This window comes from Astatotilapia calliptera, chromosome 3, assembly GCF_900246225.1.
Source record: "Astatotilapia calliptera chromosome 3, fAstCal1.2, whole genome shotgun sequence".
NCBI classification, from domain to species: Eukaryota; Metazoa; Chordata; class Actinopteri; order Cichliformes; family Cichlidae; genus Astatotilapia; species Astatotilapia calliptera.
Genome location: NC_039304.1, coordinates 48,885,359 through 48,907,367, shown reverse-complemented (window position 1 = coordinate 48,907,367; position 22,009 = coordinate 48,885,359). Strand labels below are relative to the sequence as shown.

Sequence of the window (22,009 nt, the reverse complement as noted above, 5' to 3'; positions counted from 1 at the left end):
TATATCAACTTTTATTAAGGTTAATCATAAAATAATGTACAAATATGTTTAAAGATGCAGAATGATCCTTCTTATGCTGACTTAATAATTTTGCTACAGCAGTCTATTTTCCATTTTATGCTCAACAAAGGACCCCTTCACAATAAAATGTTGCTGTATTCAAAGAACTGTAATCTGTTTGGAACAATTCAAAAAGAAAGTGCATCTGAAACAAAGAAAATTCAGTTCATTTTTTAATCCCATCATGTAATGATTAAACTAAAATAAAATAAAACACTACACATACTACATGTCCATGGATAACATGTTGAACAAGTAAAGAAATAATAATAATGATAAAAAGAAAAAAAATACAATATCTTAAAGTTTAGCTCAAATCAAAGACCAAAGACTTAAAAGTCGTGGAGAATCAGTTTGGGTAGTTCTAACATAAAGTGGTAATGCCTTCCAGACATTTAACGGCAACAACTGGAAGAGCTCGGCCACCTCAGTTTTTAAGTCTAGATCTTAGATCATTACTTCACTGGGCCTCATTTGTAACTGAGAAAGAAAGCTAGAAAAAATGACATGCAGATAATTGAGCATGTGATCAACTTTAACATTTGGAATTCAAATGACTTACATTTAATTAGTGAATTAACAGTATTTAGGGAATTAACACCAAATCTGAAGTAAATTTGTTCTCTCATTTATAATAATTGTCGAATGTTTATGTATCATTATACACAGACCTGCAATACAGAAAGAACTTGAGAACACACAGTTTTAACTGACTGCAAAATAATACATGATATACAATACCGGATAATTCTGAGTAACTTGTTACTTGTTTTCAGTCTCACTCATTGATGAGCATGTTTTTTTTTTTATTATTATTGTAGAATAGCAAGTATCCTCTGCCACAGGTTGGCAGATACCTGGTGAAGCCATGTATGCAACAGTGGGTTTTGCTGTTTCTGCTTTGAAGAGAAATAGAATTGAATATGTTGATTAGAAAAACTGTATGTAATTTAAACACTTATTTGCAACGCGTTTTATCACATCTCAGCAATAACATTGTTTATATTTTGTAATAATTGTAATAATAGATGCAACAAAGAGGAAGAACAATGTAATTACAACATAATTATTAGAAAGGAATACAAAAATGCACTGTTGGATTTTAGCTGAATAATGTCAAACTGAAATTTATATAATAGGGTAATCAACAGAAGCAAAACGTGTAACAATGCCTAAGTAACAAAACCAGCAACAATGTGATACTATGCTATCAATAAAGTGGTAATTTATTTGCAGTATTTGGTAAAAGGATTTTTTTTTTACGATGAAAATGGTTATGGTGAAACATGGTCTGTTAGGTAAAATGTCAAGAAAGTGTTTGCTGGACAGACAAAAGAAGACAATGAGTCTTAATGATGGAATAAATAAGTGTAGGCAAGCATTCAAAGGAAGGGATCAGCAAATGAGAAAGCGGTGGGGGGCAGATTGAGGAGAGTTAGTGAATCTTCAAGTGCAGAGGATTAGTAAGGAGGAAATGAGGGCAGCTATGAAGATAATGAAGAGTTGAAAGATGAGTAGTACTGATGACACAGCTGTGGGGTTATGGAGATTTCTAGGGGAGACAGCAGTTGACTTTTTAAGCAGATTTTTCTGAACTGCCTTATTGTATTATTATTGTATTATTATTGTATTATTATCGTATTATTACAAAACAGGACTATGTTATAATATCACAATGATTCTCACCTAGAGGTTGAGTGTCACCCTGGCCCAAAGAATGATGAACTGGATTAGGACACAATTCAACTTCATCTGATGGAGACAAACAGTGAGGGAGCAGATAACCACAGAAACATCAGTAATGTCAACAAATGTCTGCCTTTTCTTGTATTTAACAGAACTAGTGTGATGTTTTCTGATATTCCAAATTAAGAAACACAACCCCTGTTGTGAGGTTGTGTTGGAAACAATGGCAATTAAGCACAAGCTAGCTGTAAGTTATGCACAATTCCTAAACACAACACTAAATACTCCAACATAAATGCTACACACCATGCTTGATTTAGACATTCAGAAATAAGTCAAATTGCATCATTTAATTTTGAGTTTTCTCTGTATTATTGCAGGTCTATACCTAACAATTGTTGTGATTATGTACTTTAAATGGAATTGAACAGGTACATATCTAGATTTTCCCACACATTCATATCGATTAAAATGAATACATGAAAAAAAAAACCTTAGTCTATTTATGCAAAATGAAAAACAGAAATAAGTTCATGTTTTGTTGCTTTTTTTGTATTGTTTTGTTTTTTAATTCATGGGCTTTTTAAGTGCCATATTTTTCGTGCCATAGGCGATAAGGTGCATTAAGCGAAACAAAACAGTCAGATAAGTCAAACTTTAATCAAGTCATTCTTCTTGCTTCTTCCACTTCCGTACCGTTGATTCATTAATGTTGAATTCTTTTGCAGCTGCTCTATTCCCATGTTGTTGCAGTATATTAATGACTAACCTCGTATTGTTGATGGATTATCTCAGTTATTCTCCTGACTGAAGTTTGGTCCATTTACAGCATCTGCATTTGTCCCTAACCATCGGGAACCCTCACGTTAACTTTTATGGAGTGGAAAAAAGTTAGAGTTCATCCTCCAGCTTCACTGTGTTTATGTTATGCTAACATAGCTGTGTCGCTAGCGATAACATAGCACATCATTATAAACCCGCTAGCCCAACTTCAGTAACCCTACAAAAGTCACTGCTGTTTAGTTTTCTGTCTTCATCTATGTTGGAAGTGATAGCAGAGCCGTATGTCTGAATTTGTTTCACAAATCTCTCAGTCAGAACATCATATATCATGTTTAGGTGGAAACTAGCGAGCCAACTTCTTGCTAACTTCTAACTCCGTTAAATTTAACCCTCTGGGGTCCAGGGTATAATTGGCCGTTTTTGACTACTTATTTTTTACCTCTATATTTCACCTTTAAAATATGTTTATCTTGCCTTGTTTGATATCATTATTTTCAGCACAACCGCAAATATCTGAAATTTGAGTTATTTTTTTTAATTTTGGTATACTATATTAGCACAGTTGACCTAAATTCAGACAAAAAATTCAAAATCCAAGTAGAAAAAAGTTTTTTTTTACTGTAAAACCCACAAACATGTTTAACGAATCATTTTCATAACTTGAAATGCAAATAGAAATTGTACATTTCTAAAAATTATGCACAAGTTTTGCAAACAACAAAGTTATATGGTACTATTTACCTAAAAATGTAACCATTATATAACCATTTAAAACTATTTATAGAACAATCAGGTGTTCTGCATCAAATAAGAAGGCACACAAATGTTTTGTGGCAGTCCAAAAAAATAGTTTGTGTTCAGTATAAGACAGAGGAGAACAGCACAGGCCTAAACCCTGCAGGTCTGACAGCAGGAGGTGCATCAGTCCAGTTTTGCATGTGGGAACAGCGTTTACACTGGAATCTGCCTTTTATGGCTTTTTTGGAGCAAATGTGAAATTCAGCAGTCTAACTGACACGCAATACAAAACAATAACTACACAACACACTAACTACAGCCTCCAAACACGCTAAACGTCACTATTGTCTCACATATGAAAACTCGCTCTCTTTCTTTCTTTCGCTCGCCCGCTTTCCGTCGCGGGTGTCACTCCTAAAAACTTCCCCTTCTCCCTAAACAACTAAATATCACATGTTGCCATATCATTTTTTTGATTGGCTGACATGGTAAACTCTAACACCAAAAGGGAAGGGGTGTTTTTTCTTTCTGTTTGCTAGCGCTGTCTGTAGAAAACGTCGTTTTTACCGTTCTTCCCGCTGTAAACGCCACTGTTTTGTTCAGAAAATAAACATTGCGTGTATTTTTTATCATAACTCTGTTTTTTTTTTTTTTTAACATGGCCCATCGACACAATTCACAACTGTTATATAGTTTGAAGTCTTGAAGTTTGAAGTTCAAATGGAGACTCTGAGTCGCTGCATATTGTAGCCGTGTTATCTTAAATTGGTCATGTGATTTTGACGCGCCGGCACGTCCGTCGACCCCAGAGGGTTAAGAAATGTTGTTTTCATGGATGCCTGGATGATAAACTTAATTTTTACACCTGGTAAAGCAGCAACACTGATCATTTTATTAAAGAAGAAAGAATTTAGACAATTTTTAACTCTCAGTGATCGTTTGACCTGAAGTGGAGTTTGGACCGAGATTACTCCGCGAGGCTCCTGACTACAGTAGCTGTTGCTCCGACAATCCATCAAGCGGTGCGGCTTAGTAGCTTACCAAAGCCGTACTAAAACATTTTTTTTTGACAGATTTTTTAGCACCGTGTACCACATAAAATTGGTTCAAGGTCAGTACACACAACCAGACTTAATACATAAGGTGCACCGGATAATAAGGTGCACTGTTTTTTGATTTTTGAGAAGATTCAAAGATTTTTAAGTGCGCCTTATTGTGCAAAAAATACGATAAAAATTTTTAAGTATGTACAAAATTCCAGAAATTATTTCAAGTGAAAGTTCAAGTGAAAACCAAAGGCATGTCTCAGGTTATAAAACAAGCAAAACTATTCTGACTTGCATTAGCTAGATCATGACCTTCACATTAGATACCTTATCTGAGGTGCAATTCCAGGAAGTGAACATTCAAACATGCCTGTTTTCAAATGTGATGCCTATCTATAAAAAAAAAGGTTTCTTATGAGAAACTTAATATAACTTTGGTTTTGAAGGGAGGCTGGCTAGTGCACCTTAATCGTAAAGGCATTTCTTACTGTGTTCTGTGTTCTGTCCCATTTGATCCCTTTTTGAGCCTGCAGTAAAAAAAAAAAAGTAAAAAAAAGTAAAATAAATAAATAAATAAAAAAAGTTAAAAAAAGTGTGTGTATATATATATATATATATATATATATATATATATATATATATATATATGTATGTGTGTGTGTGTGTGTGTGTGTGTGTATATTTACTTTACCTCTGTAGATATCTTTGCCGATAAGATAGAGTCCCACCACCACAACCAGAGTACTCAGTAAAATAGTTGCAATGATCCAAGGTGTTGAATCTGCATAGTGGCACTTCTCTTTGCAACCATCTAGATTAGTTGTTGGATTTATATCTTGAGCGTATGAAGAAAGATGAAATGTTAATTTTGCTTCTTCACACTTAATGTTTAAAATGTTACAAATCTTGTAATCAACTCCTCTAAAAAATTTCAAATAACCTTCTTAAATAACCGATTAATTAACTGCACAAATTTCACAGCTTTGCTTTAAGCCTCTTTCAGAAAAAACAAAAAAGAGAAAAGGCAAATATTTGTATCACACGTTTGTATAAATATTTAGAAAAATTGCTGTTTCTCACCTGTGAGACATGGCGCAGAGACAGACAGCCAGCTCTCTGGTGATTCTCCACCTCCTGAGATTTTGCACTTGTAAAGTCCGTCATCAGACTTGGAAACTCTGTTGATGGTCAAGTTTCCTCTTGAGCTGCTCCCTATGTGACGCCCATATTTGTAGAAATCAGCTGCGATGCTGGAGGAAGGGATCTTGTTTCTGCAGCGCAGCGTCACAGCTTCTCCCTCCATCACAGGAACAGCAGGACTCTCCAGGATCACAGAACCAGCTGAACAACAAGTGAGTTAAATTTATAAAATGTTGAACTTGTGTTTGTTTGTGACAAAATATTACTGCCTTTTTTCAATCATACCAGTGACAGTAATGTAGATATTGTTGCTTCTCTTCCCTCCTGCTGTCCCACACCAGTATTCTCCACTGTCACGTGCATAAAGAGAATGAATGGTGCACTTTGAGCCTGTTGTCGTTACTGTTGTTTTCCCACTGGTTTTGTTGCATTGCTTTGCTTCCTCTGTCATCTTATATAACACATCTCCATGAGAAGGCTCCTCACAGTAAAAATTAACTGACTCATATTCAAAAAACTGGGATTTGTTTGGAACAATATGAAGAGAAACTGCATCTGAGAAAAAATGACAAAAAACAAAACAAAACAAACATTCAGTTTATTGCTAAAATAACAGATTCCCATTGAAATGTGATAGCCAATAAAATGTAGAGGTAGAGAGTGGTGATTGACCAAAATGTTCTTTTTGGTGTTTAAATAAACCATCTTTTCCTCCAATCACAAAATGATAAATAAGCAAACAGATATTACTCACCAACTTTCTGAGCATGTGCACACAGCAGAATCAGCAGAGTCATCACTAAAAAGACCAAAAGTAGTTACTATAAGATGTACCCACATTTTCAGACATCTTTAGAGTTGCCAACTCTTAGAGTTAATAGTGCTATTCCTTGTTAAGTTGTTGAATAGAAACATTACTTTGTACTTGTTATTTCTAAGGTGTCACCAAAGGTTTCTGCTACATGAAAGATTTAAATAACCACAGTCTTTTAACAACATTGTTAACCTTAACAAACTCTTTATAGTTTAATTTTAATGTATAAACTGAGACAGTACTTACACAGTCTGATGCACAGAGCTCTGACCTCCATGATGTCTTGCCGGAGACCAAGCAATAGATGCTTCCTGTATGACCTTTGTAAAACAACTATGTGAAAATAGTTTTCAGAGAAGCAGAGCTGTTGCTGTGGTAGGTGAGAGAGCACATACTGATGCTTTCAAATCTATTTGTAGCCATTTAACGGTTTTTTTATGCTTTCATTATACCAGTGATGGCCTAGCCAGTCACAGTAACAGCTTATAACTAAATTTTCATGGTAGCACTAAAAAAAAGCTCAAGTTGCTTTAAGTCATTTGAACTGATCACCAATAACAAAGCACTGACTAAATGAATATTTTGCACCGTTTAGTTGTACAGATATTAAACTGGTGGGACACCAGCATCAATAACAGAGCTGTGTTCTCACAGTCTGACACAGAGGCAAACACAAGAGTTTCAGATTATTCAATTTACTGGTCAAAATCTACAGTTCTTCCAATTTTTTGCTCCTTCCATAATTCTTCTTCTACCCCACTCCAACCTGGAAATATTAAATACTTAGGTATTAATATCTCTCCTAAGCTTGCAGATTTAACAAAGTTAAACCACATCCCACTTCTAAAGAAAGTAGAAGGTGATCTGGCTAGATGTTAATCTCTACCCATATCAGTGATGGGAAGGAGCACTGCTATAAAAATGATGGTCTTGCCAAAAATAAACCATTTATTTTCAATGACCCCGAACGAACCATCACAAGATTGGTTCAGATCTCTGAATTCATATATTTCTTCCTTTGGAAAGACAAACCCCCGCGTTCAGCTACAAAGGACCAAATATAAAGGAGGACTAGATCTGCCTAACTTTCAACACTACTTCTTAGCCAACAGGCTTCCGTTCATGTCATACCCCCTTAGATGAGCCTTGGCTAGATGTAGAACAGGCACTATGCAATAATCTAGAGATTTCAGACTTACCATTTATCAGCTCAAACATCAAGCGACATGAATGGTTTAAAAGCATCAATGTCAGCTCTTCTTTGACAGCATGGTGGCATTAACCCAAGACAGCAGTCAAACTCATGTTTATTTTCTTCTGCAAATTAGCAAATCTAAATAGAGTTTTAGTTGAACATGTGAAAATATTTTTTTGAGATGTTATGTTCTAAGATGAAGGCATTGTATACGTTTTTGTTGTTCAAATTTAGATGATGAGGATGTAAACCTGAGGGGGTAGGGCAAAATAAGTATATACTTCTGCCTACTCCTTTTCAAACAACTGTATGGAATGATTTTATGAAACGTTGGTGAATGTATATGTTTGAAATAAAAAAGAACTGAACTGAACTGATTCTTAAAATAACGGGTCTTCATTAACCCATGCAAACGTACAGGGGATGTGTGCATAAGGGGTGGGAGTGCACATTTGTGCCTGTGTGCACCTGTTCGTCTGTGTCTATATGTCAGGTCGATCCCAGACTCCACCTTTCTGGGAACATCTCAGGCCCTCCAAAGTAGGGATGGGTACCGGTATCCGGTATCGATACCGGTGCAACCGTGCAACCTATCGCCCCCTGGTATAGGTCATAAACCCCGCCTGCTCCGTGTTAGCAGATGGGACAATAAAATAATAAAATAAATAAATAATCCTCAGATAATTTTTTTCCAAAGATTCTTTCTTTTGTTATCAATAGTTCTCATCACGCTGATTGATGTCCAAGGGGTCTCCTCCATTCTAATTCCCACCCATGTTAAATTGGGGTGAAACGTCATCATAGCAGCTTTGACTGGCAGCTGCAGTCATGGAGAAACTTGCGTATCTCTGTTCGGGAATAGCAGATAGAGCGTAGGCTCTGAGAGGAGGGCCAGCGTTTACGTTACGAAAACACGACCGACTGTTTTAACCTGACAGCCTGAGGTGTTCTTCAGTAAACTGGACTACCCGAAAGAAGGACCCGAGGCCCTGCTGCTTACTTTTTCGGTAAGTTAAATGTGTTTGTAAGCTAATCCGTAACTACAATCCTAGCTAAGATGAGCACTCGGCTGTCAGGGTTCAGCTCCTGTGCAGAGCTGAATATTAAATATGTGCAAACAACAGCATGTTTTCAGTCTCTTGCCACATCTGTAAAGACAATAACTTTAAAAAAAAAAGCTTGTACCTTGTAGCTCCTCATTAATCAGTAACTATGGATTGAAGTACTGCAGTGTACTGTAATACTGAAAAAAATGTAAGAGAACAACTTCAGATCCTGAGTGTGTGAGGACAGAAGAATCAGCTTTATTTCAGATTGGAGAGATAAACTTTATATTTTAGTTTGTGATGGTTCTGTTCTCTTTGTGATTACAGGAGCTGCCCTCAGATTCAGACCTCAGCACCACCCAGTGACAGCAGACAGATCATCCAACATGTTCACATGTTAACTTCAAAATGAACTGATGTAAACAGTACAAAGGTTAAAGTACCACATGTGCTGTAGTGAAAGCTGCAGCTGTTTTATTGATGTCAATAAAAAAATTGTACTTAGTAGTCAGTATAAGCTTTTAATGATCTAAGTTTACATGTGATAGAATACTGCATGATGACCTTTTTATTACTTAGACTGATTGTTCACTATAAGACTTGTTCTGTTCTTATCAGTTTCTTCCCACAGCGATAGTAAGAGCTGAACAAGCAGTTTTCACTCCCTACCAGAAAAAGGAGCTGCTTCCCACAAACCGCACACACACACACAACCACATACGCACATGCTCACGTATCAACATTCCACTGAACAAATGTATTCACTGTTGTATTACTCTTCTTGTGTATAAATAAAGACAAGCACAAGAACAGAGCGCGCACATCCCAGGCCCCCACTCTGGTGTGAGCGCTCTATGACCGCCCTTGCAAGTAAAATCTGCAGAGTGTGTTTTTCTACTCTCTGACTCTCAGCTGAAGAAGTGTCTTTTAGAATAAATCTCTTGACAATTGATAACGTTAAAGACAAAAAGTCAAGAGAATGAATCACCCCTGTAACTATGTCACTTTATATCAGCATTAACAGGACCTCAGTTAGATTAGATTAGATTAGATTAGATTAGATAGAACTTTATTAATCCCTCTGGGAAATTCGATTTCCAAAAAGCACAGCACCGACAGAAGTTACAGAGTTACAGAATATTATATATATATATATACACACACACACACACACACACACACATATAAATACAGAGACAATATAAATAAAATATACGAAGGGGATAAATAGAATAAATAGGAATAAAAAATAAAAATACAAGTGAATGAATTGCACATTTCAAGTATTGAGTCTATTGCACTGTTGACTATTTACAAAAGTATTGCACAAGGTATTGTACAGTGAGGTGAAGAGGCACTACAGCTTAGTTGTTCCCTCCTTTGTCCTCCTGTTTCCCCTCCCTCTCCCCTCCAGAGAGGAGTTAAACAGTTTGATGGCGTGTGGGACAAAGGAGTTTTTAAGTCTGTTAGTTCTTGTCTTGGGGAGAAGCAACCTGTCACTGAACAGACTCTTCTGGTTGTTAATGGCCGTGTGCAGAGGATGCCCAGCATTGTTCATAATGTCCATCAGTTTCTTTAGTGTCCTTTTCTCTGCCACTGTCACCAGAGTGTCCAGCTTCATGCCGACCACAGAGCTAGCCCTCCTGATCAGTTTCTCCAGCCTGGATGAGTCCTGTTTGTTTGGTGTTTGGTGTTTCAGAGAGCTGCTGATCTCAGACCTGCACACCTTCCATTTTAAACACTTGATGTACTCAGCTGCATGAAGAGCATATGAGATTTTCTCTGACACAATTAAATAAAACCTGATGAAAGTCAAAGGTCGTCACTTGTATGATGAACTACAAACTTGTGATCTGGAATTCTTTCACAGTTTTTTGCAGATGGTGTGTTATTTACCATAAAGTGATTCAGAGTTAATCATACCAGAGTAACCAGAGAGGATCATATATATTTTTAAATATATAACTTTCTACAGGACTGAATATAATATCTTTGTGTATGAGTCCAGAGCCCTTTACACAAACCAAAGGTCTCATCACAGTGTTCATGAAATGCTGGGTTTATCCATCTTGGGCCTACGGAGGAGTGATGAAGATTTCCCTGTGAGGGAGCTGCTGGTGAAGATCATGAGTCCTGCTTGATCAATGCCATGAGCTTCAGTGTTCCTGGTGTTTCTTAAATGAAGCCTCTCTCAGTGGGTCAACAGAACTTCTGGCACAGGACAGCTGTGATGAAAGAAAGGGAAGAAGTTTCTCCAAACTTCTGGACCCAGAAACCCAGCTTGGTCCTGATGGTCTCCCTCACTAGTTTCTCTCCAGGGTGAATGTAGCTGTTGATATAATATGGACTCTATTATTAAATGAAAAGAACACATTAGACTACATTACTGAAACGTTCTGCTGATGTTTTCAAAGTTTCCATGTTACCAGGATGTAGAGGGCTCTGAAGATTTAAACTGTTATAGATCCATTACACTCACAGTCTTATGTTAAAATCTCAAAGGACAGCGTTATATTGTTGATATTAACAGTAACTCTTGGCCTCTGTGGAGTGAGCAGCTGATCTTATCGCTGTCTAAAAATGGAAACAAATCCTAAGGAGTCCTGAATCCTTCAATAACACAGACTATTAGAGTAACAGGTGTGTAGCATCACTAACTAGCTGGCAACAAGCCCCCAACACAGTGCGTATGCTTGTGGCTAATCTAGCAAACGAATTAACAACAGAGTGATTTCAGATGTTGTAGAACTATAAGATGATAAGCTGTTTGTCTTTTTTTTTTTTTATTACAGTCACATTGTTGTATTTACCTTGATTGAACGAGTCATCAGTCTCGGTAAACCAGCAAAAAACGTCCAGCAGGTGTGTGGGCGGAGGCGTTACACAGTCGCTCCACCTCAAGTCACTACTGCGCAGACTCTGGCTCCAAAAATGCAAGATGGCAGCCTCCACAAGCAGGATATATTGGCTTCATTTTTTTACAATGGGAGGAGGCGGTGTCGCGTCGTCCATGTTTTCTACAGTCATTGGTATGGTGCGCGTCTATCAAGCGATAGTTATGGCCAGCGATAGTTATGGCCAGCGATAGTTATGGCCAGCGCTGGCGGTCCAAGTGGAGGAGCAGAGAAGTTTACGGCATTTAAGCAGCCCTATGCTGCCCAATCCAACCGGGCTAAAGCTATTGCAAAAGCTATTGGGGTGTTTAGCTGCAGACGGGAGGCCGTATTCTGTTGTGCAAAACAACTATGATGAACGTACTTGAGCCACGCTATGATATCCTGTTGTGCGTCCACTTTAGTGGCAAGATCATTCCAAGCATGTATGAGCAGGAAAAGTTTAAAGTTATGGCTGAACTGTTCCAGGCACCTTCTGTTACCCTAACTACAGATGGGTAGACCTCCGAGGACACGGAAAGCTACGTGACCGTGACCGCTCATTATATCACAGCGGAGTGTGACATAATGAGCGGTATGTATTATTGTAGGGTCTACCTTACAATATCAGTTGCCTTGAGGCGACTGTTGTTGTGATTTGACGCTTTATAAATAAAATTGAATTGAGTGGTAGATACAAAGCTCTATACTGCCCTATATTGTACCATAATTTGTTTTTATATAATTGCGTTGAATGAGTCTTGAGTTGAATGTTTTTACAGGCAAAAAATACTTCAATAAGTAAATGTTACATTTTTGTCATTTTTTCTTTTTTTGCTGATCCGAAAATTGATCCGATCTGTGACTTAAAACAGTGATCCGATCCGAACCGTGAGATTTTTGATCCATTGCACCACTAGTGAGAAATATAAGTCCAGACATGTGTGGTATCCACAGAAACCTCTTAATCTAAGCTAAAGTCTCATAGAGACCATTTCTACAACCACCAAACTCAATGAAAACAAGCCATGATTATACGAGCAGTTATGTAAATGCGCACAGGTCCGCTAAACAAACAAGGCGAACCAGAAATTCTCCACACTTCATGTCACCAGCTAAAGATAGGCTGGTTATGTTCCAGAGCTATCACTACTTCTAAACACCAAGTTTCACCACACTCTGACCAAAATTCACTGAATGAGCTGCAAAAGAAGACCACAAAAACACACAGCGACGCAAATGCGCGAAGACAGTAATTGGCTTACCGTCCAGATTTCCTCACCTATAGACATGTGACTGGACAGACATCACATGCAGTAAATTTGGGCCCACGTGGGTTTTGGCCTTGGAACGTCTGATTGGTTGAAGTAACGTGAAGGTGGCTTCATTACTGTGATTCTATTGGCTCAAACAATTAAAAAGAGGCGTCAATCATGCAAATTGGCCAAAAGAATCAAAAGTTACAGCCCCTCAGAGTTTAAAGGGCCAATTAAGCGCTCCATGCGCACGGCAGAAAAGGTCCATTATCATGTAAATGTGTGGTTAATTCTTCAAAAATATATTTAAAAAAATCATTTTTAGGCATGTTAATAAAATTTATTAATTTCTGCTCTTAAATACCTGAAAAATTCAACTGGCATGGTGTACAATTGTGTGCCAAAATTGGACATTTTTGTACAACGTCTGGATATTCGTGCATTGACAGCGCTGCAATTTTTCACTCTTTCACTTTAAAAACATAAATCTTTGCACAAATGATGTTTATATGTTGGTTACTGAATTTCTGTAATGAAATGTGAACTGAGTACCGGTACCGGATAAAACCTAAACGATACCCATCCCTACTCCAAAGTGTGGAGGCTTATCTCCCTTCACCATACTTCCTGCCAGTGGCTGATGCCCTCAGGCGTCAGTGCGTTGGTGTTTCTTGGTGTCCAGGGCTGGGCGCTCAGGTGTGTACTGGCTCACTCCCGGTGGCAGCATGGCGGGGCCTGCCACCCGTGGCTCAGTCCTCTTCCAGGGTGTGGGGGATCCTCAGCCCTCCTCAGCCTCTGGGCCTGTTGCTCAATTCCCTCTGGCACAGCTGGCTTCCTGCAGAGCCTGCAGGCACATCACTGCAGTCCCCTCTGGCTTCTGCTCCGTGGCTGCTGGGTGACCCCTCATCTGGGGCTCTCCTCAGCTCTTCCCAGGAGGGTGGCAAGGATGCCCCTCCGGTGGTCCTCCTTGGGCTCTTGCACTCCGGGGAGTCTGGATCTCCTCCATGCCTGCTTCATGCCCTGGGGGACAGAGCTCTACACCCTCTAGCAGATCGTTACTTGGAGAAACCTTTTGAATACAAGTGTGCTGATCCACACAGGTGTGCACAAAGGTGTTAACAGACACCAACTACACCTTTCTTGGCTGCTACCTCAAAGCACATTATGTGCTGTCCGTCTTGCGTGCTGCACAACAACATTCAATATTTAGTATTTACTGTTATTTACTGTTATCTAGATTAATGCAATGGTGCTGTGTTTATTATGTTGCTGTCTTTTTTTGTTCTCTCTTTTTATTCTCTCTCAACAAGTGATCCAGGAGATTTTTTTCTTTTAAGTGTCCTTCCTCACTGTCCTCCTTCCTCTCTGTTTTTCTGTTCCTTCATCTTTCTCTCTCCCTTTCCTATCCCACCAACCATGTCTGTCCCATCAGTAACAACTGAAAACCAAATAAAATAAATGATAACAACAAAGGTCGGTCAAATGGACCAAAATGACAAGGCTGTGATGATTCACTTAGCAAAGCAAATCCTTTGGGTATATTTGTTGGTTTTCACAGATAAATTCTGACGGCTAAAAAACCAAACAGGACAGGCAAAAATAAATAAATAAATAAAAAAGAAGAAGAAAAAAAGAAAGGGAGACAAACACTGAACTCAGTGATGTTTTGCATCAGACACAAAAACAGACTTGAAACAACTAAATATTTCCAATCTGCTGTTATATGGGTTAAACCTCAGTAATTCCATTTATAACCAGAAAGTCACACTAGTGCTGCCTTCAACACAACTTGTAGTCATTTCACATTCACTTTTTTACGCTTGATTCATAGCAATGAACTAAATTGGTTGTAATCTGCAGTGGAAATGTAACTATATGTTGCAGCAATGCGTACCTTATACATATTACACTGCAAGTGTGCAGAGACGAATTTACAAGTCAGTGCCTCTGTAGTACTGGCAGTACCTTTCAATACATGTATAAGTACATCATGAAGCAGTGCAAACATTTTCCCACACAGCAACACACACTTATGCAGATTGACATGGCTGATCTGAGCCTTTCATTTCCATTAAAGTTCCTTAATACCAGAGTGATATTTACATGTGCATATTATGAGAAGTTTATGCCTCCCACATTCTCCTAATGAGAAAGAGTTGATACTCAGAGCACTCAGGCTCTATAATGGCTACTTTTACATCTGATCCCATTGTTTTAGCACTAATATTCCCCCGTTGAAAAGATCCCAACATTAGCCGAGACCCTAAAATTATGTATGGATGGTGCCTTCATGAGGGTTATGTTGCCAGTATATTATAATAAAGAGGGACAGAACATGAGCCTGTTTACAGCTTGACACTCTTGCCTCTAAGGGGGTTTCCATTTCTACTTAGCGCCATGCGCCACCTAGTGACATCTTGGAGTAATGTCAAAGGAATCAGTAAATAAAGACAGAATAAAGATATTATAAAAAAAAAATATTATTTAACTTGTGAATTGAATTCTGAATCCCTACTTGTGTTATTTATCAGTTAAAATCACCTTCAAGCCTCAGTCTGCCTGGGCCTTGTGTTCAGCATCATAAACAACAATCAAAGACAACAGTGCTTAAACTGAAGGTCCTGGCAGTCCTAAATATTCTGTTCTCTTTTCTTCTTCCTCATTTGAGCACCTCTTTTTTAGCTTAATTTAAAATAGTATAAAATAATAACACAATAATCAAAAAGGCCACTGCCTCACCCAGTGACTGTCAACTGATTTGAGGTCACCTTGCACAAATGATTTGGGACGCCCCTTTCTGTAGATTTGCCTTCCTGGTCTCCCCGTTTCCCACACCTTCAACTAATAATTCATCAGAGACCTCCATATAGAAGGAATAGGTGTGGGTATGATTCTCTGCGAGACCATGGTGTTATCTACTAGAGATAGACTGATCCAATATACAGCATCGGTATCAGTCTGATCCTGACCTAAATTACTGGGTCGGAGATCAGGGAGAAATAAAAAATGTAATCCAATCCTTTAAATATCACAAAAGCACCTCACAAAACTTACCACATGACATAATCCAGGTAGTGAGAAGTGTCCGTCACATGATAGAGCGAGTTACTTCACACTGAAAGCATTTGGAGCATCTGGAGTCTCAGTCTGTGCTGCCAAACCAGCATTTCATCTCCGAGCAGGCCAACCCAGACAAGTAAAGCAGGTGAGTAAGTTCTCTGAACGTTTGTAAAGCATTCCCACCTTAAGCTCAACAACCAATATACGGAGCTCCAATGTCTGTGTGTTGTCATTGCTAAGTCTGACCGTACGATGGATAGACTCAAGTTTTACAAAAAGCAGTGTTGCAGGCTAAACAGTTTTGTGGTTCTAAAATAAATTTATGAAAAACACAGTTTTGTATAGAAATTACACAAAATTCAGGACATCCATCTTGATAAAAGATGAGTGTCATGAAGCTGTGTCTGCATTTATTTGCACTGCTTTCCACTCTGGATGTCTTGCTTATGTTGAGCTGTAAGTATAAAAGGGTCCATTCTACAATCAGATTTTTTTAGGTTGTTGAATAGAAACATTAATTTGTACTGATATTGCGCTTATACTTATTTTTTCAGAACCAGAGTTTTTTAAATCTGCATAAAATTGCATTATAAATTACTTTTTATTATTACTTTATATATTACATATATATTATATAAATTACTTCATTATTACTTTTATTACTTTAAATACTTAGGTTTAAAGTTCTGCTAAAAGTTAAAATAAAAAGATCAGTATTGCTGAACTGCAAAATATTTTGGGTGCAGTGTATTTTTTGCATACATATATAATAGAGTAGCTTTAGTGTTTTTTGTTTGGTCTTTTTAAATTTGAGTACTAACTTGTACAAAATACAGCAAGACATTAAAAAACAGTTTTATTGATTAGAAAATACACTAAATCGAATTCATATCGGTATTGGCAGATATCAAAATTTATGATAGCGGTATCGGACATAAAAAAAGTGGTATTGTACCATCTCTTCAAAATACCATCAATTATTTAATATATTGTCAATGCCCATTCACGCCTCGTGTCAAGACAAAAACTGAGTAAATAGAACTGTTTAGAAAATGGTTGTAAAATTGTGGTGAGCCATGTGTAAGGCAAATGATATACAAGCGTTTGCAAAGCTTTGAGTGCTTCCAGATGCAACTCCAGTAATTGCATGACAGAAGTTAGAGCTAAGACCCAGTTTGGCTTGGAGTTGACCAAATTAGGCAGAAAGACATTAAGGGATTCATTATGTTGCTTTCAGCATCTCTGTTACCACGTTACTGTTTTCTAAGAGACATGTTTTTGAATGTGCTGCATGAAAAACGTTTGCTGTGTGTGTGTGTGTGTGTGTGTGTGTGTGTGTGTGTGCGTGTGTGTGTGTGTGTGTGTGAGTGTGTGTGTGTGTGTGTGTGTGTGAGGGCATTTTCTTCTTTGTCTGCAAAATTAATCACATAAAATTGAGCTGTTAATATCACAAATGCCTTTCCAATTTGGTAATAGAACAGACTTAATTTCTTCTTCACATATCCAAAACACATCTGCTAGTGGATAAGGTCCATTTGTTAAACTATAAACATTTAACCATTGGGAATAGGATTTATTATGACCTAATATATATACACCCCGCCCCATTTTTGGCAGGTCATACATGTTCTCACATATTCTTTTGCTGAAGTTTCAAAATTTATAGTGTAGAATTGCCGGTTTATCATAAAGACCATCCCTCAGATTATCCCTCCTGATGAGCCATGGCTCAAAACCATGCCTCACTAGAGCGGCTGTTTTGTGTAATGACTTGGGAAGAATGGGTTTTCCTGCTATTTTCACTATACATCAGTGTCTAGTACTGCTCCGTGTTTTGCTTCTGTTCTCTTGGTGATGCTGCTTTTTGTTCGCCCTGCAGTACAGATAGTGGACTGGTGTGGTTTTCATGAGTTGTTAGTAAGACTGTGGTTGCTGTGGCTGCTGCTTTTGCAGCTTTGTCAGCAAAATTGTAATTTCAGAGTCATCCTTCTGATGTGCTGCACATTTGCAAATTGCTAAATGTCGCGTAACATGAGGAGTTTGCTCCCATGTAAACAGATGTGTGCCATGATAAAACCTTCCTCCACACTAGAAATAAGAAACTGATTTCAACCCTCTGTTACTTCTTATTCTCTTATTTTATAATCCACTCATTTTTCCAAATCTAGTATCAATCAACAAATTTACATATCAGCTCATAATGCGCTACGTTGAGAGGTCAACAGAAATACACGTTCAAAATATTATCACAAAAGAGAATTTCCTTCATACAGTAAATTACTTGTGTTGCATCAATCAACCAGAAAGCATTTCACAATTTATTGTATTACCAACTAAATGTATTGTCTGATTACTGCTGGGTCATACCAGACTCTCTTTGTCTTTATTTTTTCTTTTCTGTTTTCACAAACGTTTCACCTATTATCAAGCTGAAGAGTTAAATGTCAGCAGTGGATAAATTCAACATTTGATAACAAAACTCTGTTAAGTCTTTCCTGCTTTAACACCAATGGGAGATATAGGCGCATGTATAGTGTGTGCTATAGTGTAAGCTTTTCTTCATTGCATGTATGTGTATTAGTACGCTTGCATGCAGGACCTGTAGGCCTGTCTCACTCAAAAGGGCATTTTCTTAACAGCTGCCTTTCTCTCACGTGTGTTAAGAAAGGCAAATGTGCTTGTAGCAGTTGTGAGATTATTATGCTGTTATATATTACATTATACCTGTAATCAAAATGAGTGAATCATGATACTGCTGTAGGCCACATCATACTTCTTGTGTAATCAGTATGTAGTTTTAGTTTGCATCACACTTCTGAGTTAAAAGAATGTGAAAATCATTAGATGTATTAGATAAGTTTGTATCATCCTATGCTGCTGATTTTCTGTGAGTGAGTTAGACTATTTCATGACATTTCATATTGCTGAGCTATGAAGAGAATATTGTGTTCAGAGAGTCAGGGACCCTTTCTTTTCCCCTGATAGAAGAGACAACAGAGCACATTGCATGGGAGCTTCACCCCCACCTTTTGTTGAAAGCAGAAAAACAGGGAGCCAAGATCATAACTCATGCTCACTGACATTCACAGGATGTGAATGCTTAGTTTGTGGCTGTGGCGCATTTTGTATGGCTTCTTTTCTTTTGTTCAGTAGCTTTCTGCCTTCACCTGAGAGGGTGTGCCCTAGGTATGTGCCTTTAGGTCTCCATAATTAGAGTTTATTTAAAGATACCTTGTGGCCCTAACTTAACCAAGTGGCGTAACATAGCCATAGTATTTTGCTTACACCCTTCCTCTGTGTGGCCAGTCACTAAAATGTCATCTACGTAGAGTGGAAACTGTCTCTGCCCCTCAAAAGTGAAGCCAAACAGGTGTTGTGGGTCAGGGTGGAAAGGCACTGAGAGAAAAAATTCAATTCAATTCAATTCAATTTTATTTATATGGCGCCAAATCACAACATAAGTCGCCTCAAGGCGTTTGATAAGTCTATCACTGAAAACCACTGTTCTTTTGGAGTGACTGGATTCAGTATAGTGTGAGGATTTGCTACTACTGGTGGCATCATTTCAGTGATTTCATTTATTGCTCGCAGATCATGCACTAGACGGTATTTTGCAGTATTAGCTTTCTTCACCACTTAAACAAAACATCACTCTTTGTTTTATTATTATTATTATTATTATTATTATTATTATTATTATTATAAAAATTACATTTTCCTTTCTCAAAAAACAGAAAATGAAATTGTAGTTGTTTATGGCTGAGAAACACAAAACCCCCTTTTTTTTGTTTAGCTTTCAAGACAAGAAACTAAGTTTTAACTTTTCTACCATGTCACCTAAAACAAAGCAAACAACCCAGCTCTCAGCTGGCTCTGAACTTATCATTATCAAGGTCGCATGGTGAGAGCTACTTCAGAAGTCACAGTGCTCCTCACTCAAGCAACATGTCAAAAACAAAAACAAAAAGCAAAAAACTCAGCACACTACACAGAGAACAACAGTCAAGACACAACTGAAGACGCTGTTCTTCTTCTTCATTCTCCTTGAACTTTAGAATAAACTTCATCTGCATTAGTAAATCATATACCTAATCATTATATGTCACTGTGATCCACGAGTGTGATCACAAAGTTACTTATTTTTCAAAACAAAACAAAAGCAAACAAAACAAAACAAAAAACAAATTGCTGATCACATGAACGCTTTACACACATGAGTCAGGATGCAAAAAAGGCTGCTGCCAAAAAAAAATCAGAAGTATGAGAGAAGAAAAAACTGAGCTCACAGACAGCTGCATGTTTGAGCTCTCATGCAGCTCCTGCTCTAGAAAACGTGTTAATTGCTCATCAGCTTACAGTGACCACATATTTAATTCAGCTTCTCACTCTTGTAGCTTTAGCTGTTGTATGCAGGGTTTAGCTTATTAGTTGTTAGTATAGGTGTGCTCTATATCTCAATAATGTCTCATCCAGAATGACAGGTTTTCAAGCAGGTCAAGTGCCTCTATGCACCTAATTAGTTTAGATATTCTCTTTATTTTCTTCATCTCATATATCATTGTACTGAATTAAAGCAACCTTAAGCTTGATGCAGACTATTTCTAACAATTATCCACCTCACATCATAACTGACTAAGGTTCCTCTTCATATTAATATTATTTCATTATTAATGCTATTATTTTTATTTAACAGCAATATTTTATTTATTTTTTATTTTGTATCCACCAAGGGCTGCGGGTGATCTGCAGTTTCACCCTTTTGCAAGCTGGAGACATTTTCCACACTTTCCGTGGCTGAACAATGACACAACCTTAATATCCCTTATGCATCTCTCTATTTCGTTTAATATGTGTTTGTGTGAATTATCTGCTTTCATTCATTCTATTCATTCTGGGCATGTCTCATTGTTAATACCAGTTTACAGGTTGTTATCCTTGCTATTATTAGTTTGAATACATTACAGTTAAGCTCTAATGTAATTAAGCCTTTGGTTTATTTAACTTTATTCCTCTTGTATTTATATGTATTCAGTCGGGTTTGTTTCCAGCCCTTTTTAAACTTCTACTTTGATCTCTAATTTTTCACTTGGTGAGGGATTATTACGTTCTTCCTGATCTGAACTGCTCTCATCACCTGAGCTGCTATCCTGTTCTGAGTCTCTGTCTTCTTTGTTTGTTAATGCTTTTATTCTTTTTTGCCTGTCTGCCTCTCCCTTTCATCTGTCTGGGTGGTGGCAGCCACAGTGGTTGCAGCCAGTCATTCTGTGCCGGGCGTTCTCTGTGTCTTACAGTCACGTGCAAGGCGTCCCTTTTTCCCACACTCCCAGCATGTAGTGCTAAAGCCACTGTTTGGTGTGTGTCTAAACCTGCCTCTACCTCTTGCTCTTCCACTCTGCATTCCTCTCCCCTTCTTTTGGATGATTCCTGCTCCGGCTTGTTGTTTTTCTAACCACTCCTCATCAGGTGTTAATTTTGCTTGTTTATTCCCCATTTTCAAAGATTTTGCTGGGCCGTCGCTGGCACGCTTGACTTCAGAGTGGTTTATTGATACGGCCTTCGACTTCACCCTAAAGGTGAAGCGGTATCACTTTTATGAGATGAAACTCAACCGTTCTCCTTTGTCACCAGAACGTGAGCCTCAGCAAAGAAAACAAAATGGAAGTAGTTCAGCAGCGTAATGTGCTGTAAAATCAACTTACTTCCAAACACATACACACATAGACATTTTATGGCTACTTCTAAAACTAGTCTAAACTTAGTTCTTTTTGGCGAACTTAACCTATTTTATCACCTTAGTTCACGCGTTTCGCCAGACTGAATCCCACCGCCGTGGACCAGACTATAAACACCGGCCTGGACCCAAATTTACGTCGCGGGGCTTTCGTCCTCGTCTAAGAGGGCTGTCAACAGACTTCAGTGCTGGCTTCCCACGGCGTCAGGAATCAGTCCTGCCAGATCCTGGAACAGAGTCACAGATAACAGTTCTGATGTTTCTGCCCCAGCTACGAAGGACCAAAATGATTGTCAAGAGATTCATTCTAAAAGACACTTCTTCAGCTGAGAGTCAGAGAGTAGAAAGTCACACGCTGCAGTTTTTACTTGCAAGGGCGGTCATAGAGCGCTCACATCAGAGTGGAGGCCCTGTGAAGTGCGCGCTCTGTTCTTGCACTTGTCTTTATTTATACACAAGAAAAATGAAAACATTTGTTCAGTGGAATGTTGATACGTGAGCATATGCATATGTGATTGTGTGTGTGTGTGTGTGTGTGTGTGTGTGTGTGTGTGTGTGTGTGTGTGTGTGTGTGTGTGTGT

The 22,009-nt window shown here is 38.1% G+C and overlaps 1 protein-coding gene across 1 annotated transcript; it reads right to left on the bottom strand.

Moving 5' to 3' along the window:
• Nucleotides 1-822: 822 nt before the first annotated feature.
• On the bottom strand, nt 823-7,391 carry LOC113015362 (low affinity immunoglobulin gamma Fc region receptor III-like). The gene is made up of 9 exons (XM_026157384.1): nt 7,366-7,391; nt 6,514-6,587; nt 6,208-6,252; nt 5,739-6,008; nt 5,394-5,654; nt 5,005-5,094; nt 4,802-4,840; nt 1,747-1,812; nt 823-959 (listed from the first exon to the last, which is right to left on the bottom strand). Exons 1-9 carry the CDS (start codon nt 7,389-7,391, stop codon nt 823-825), a joined length of 1,008 nt encoding a protein of 335 aa, XP_026013169.1.
• Nucleotides 7,392-22,009: the final 14,618 nt, after the last annotated feature.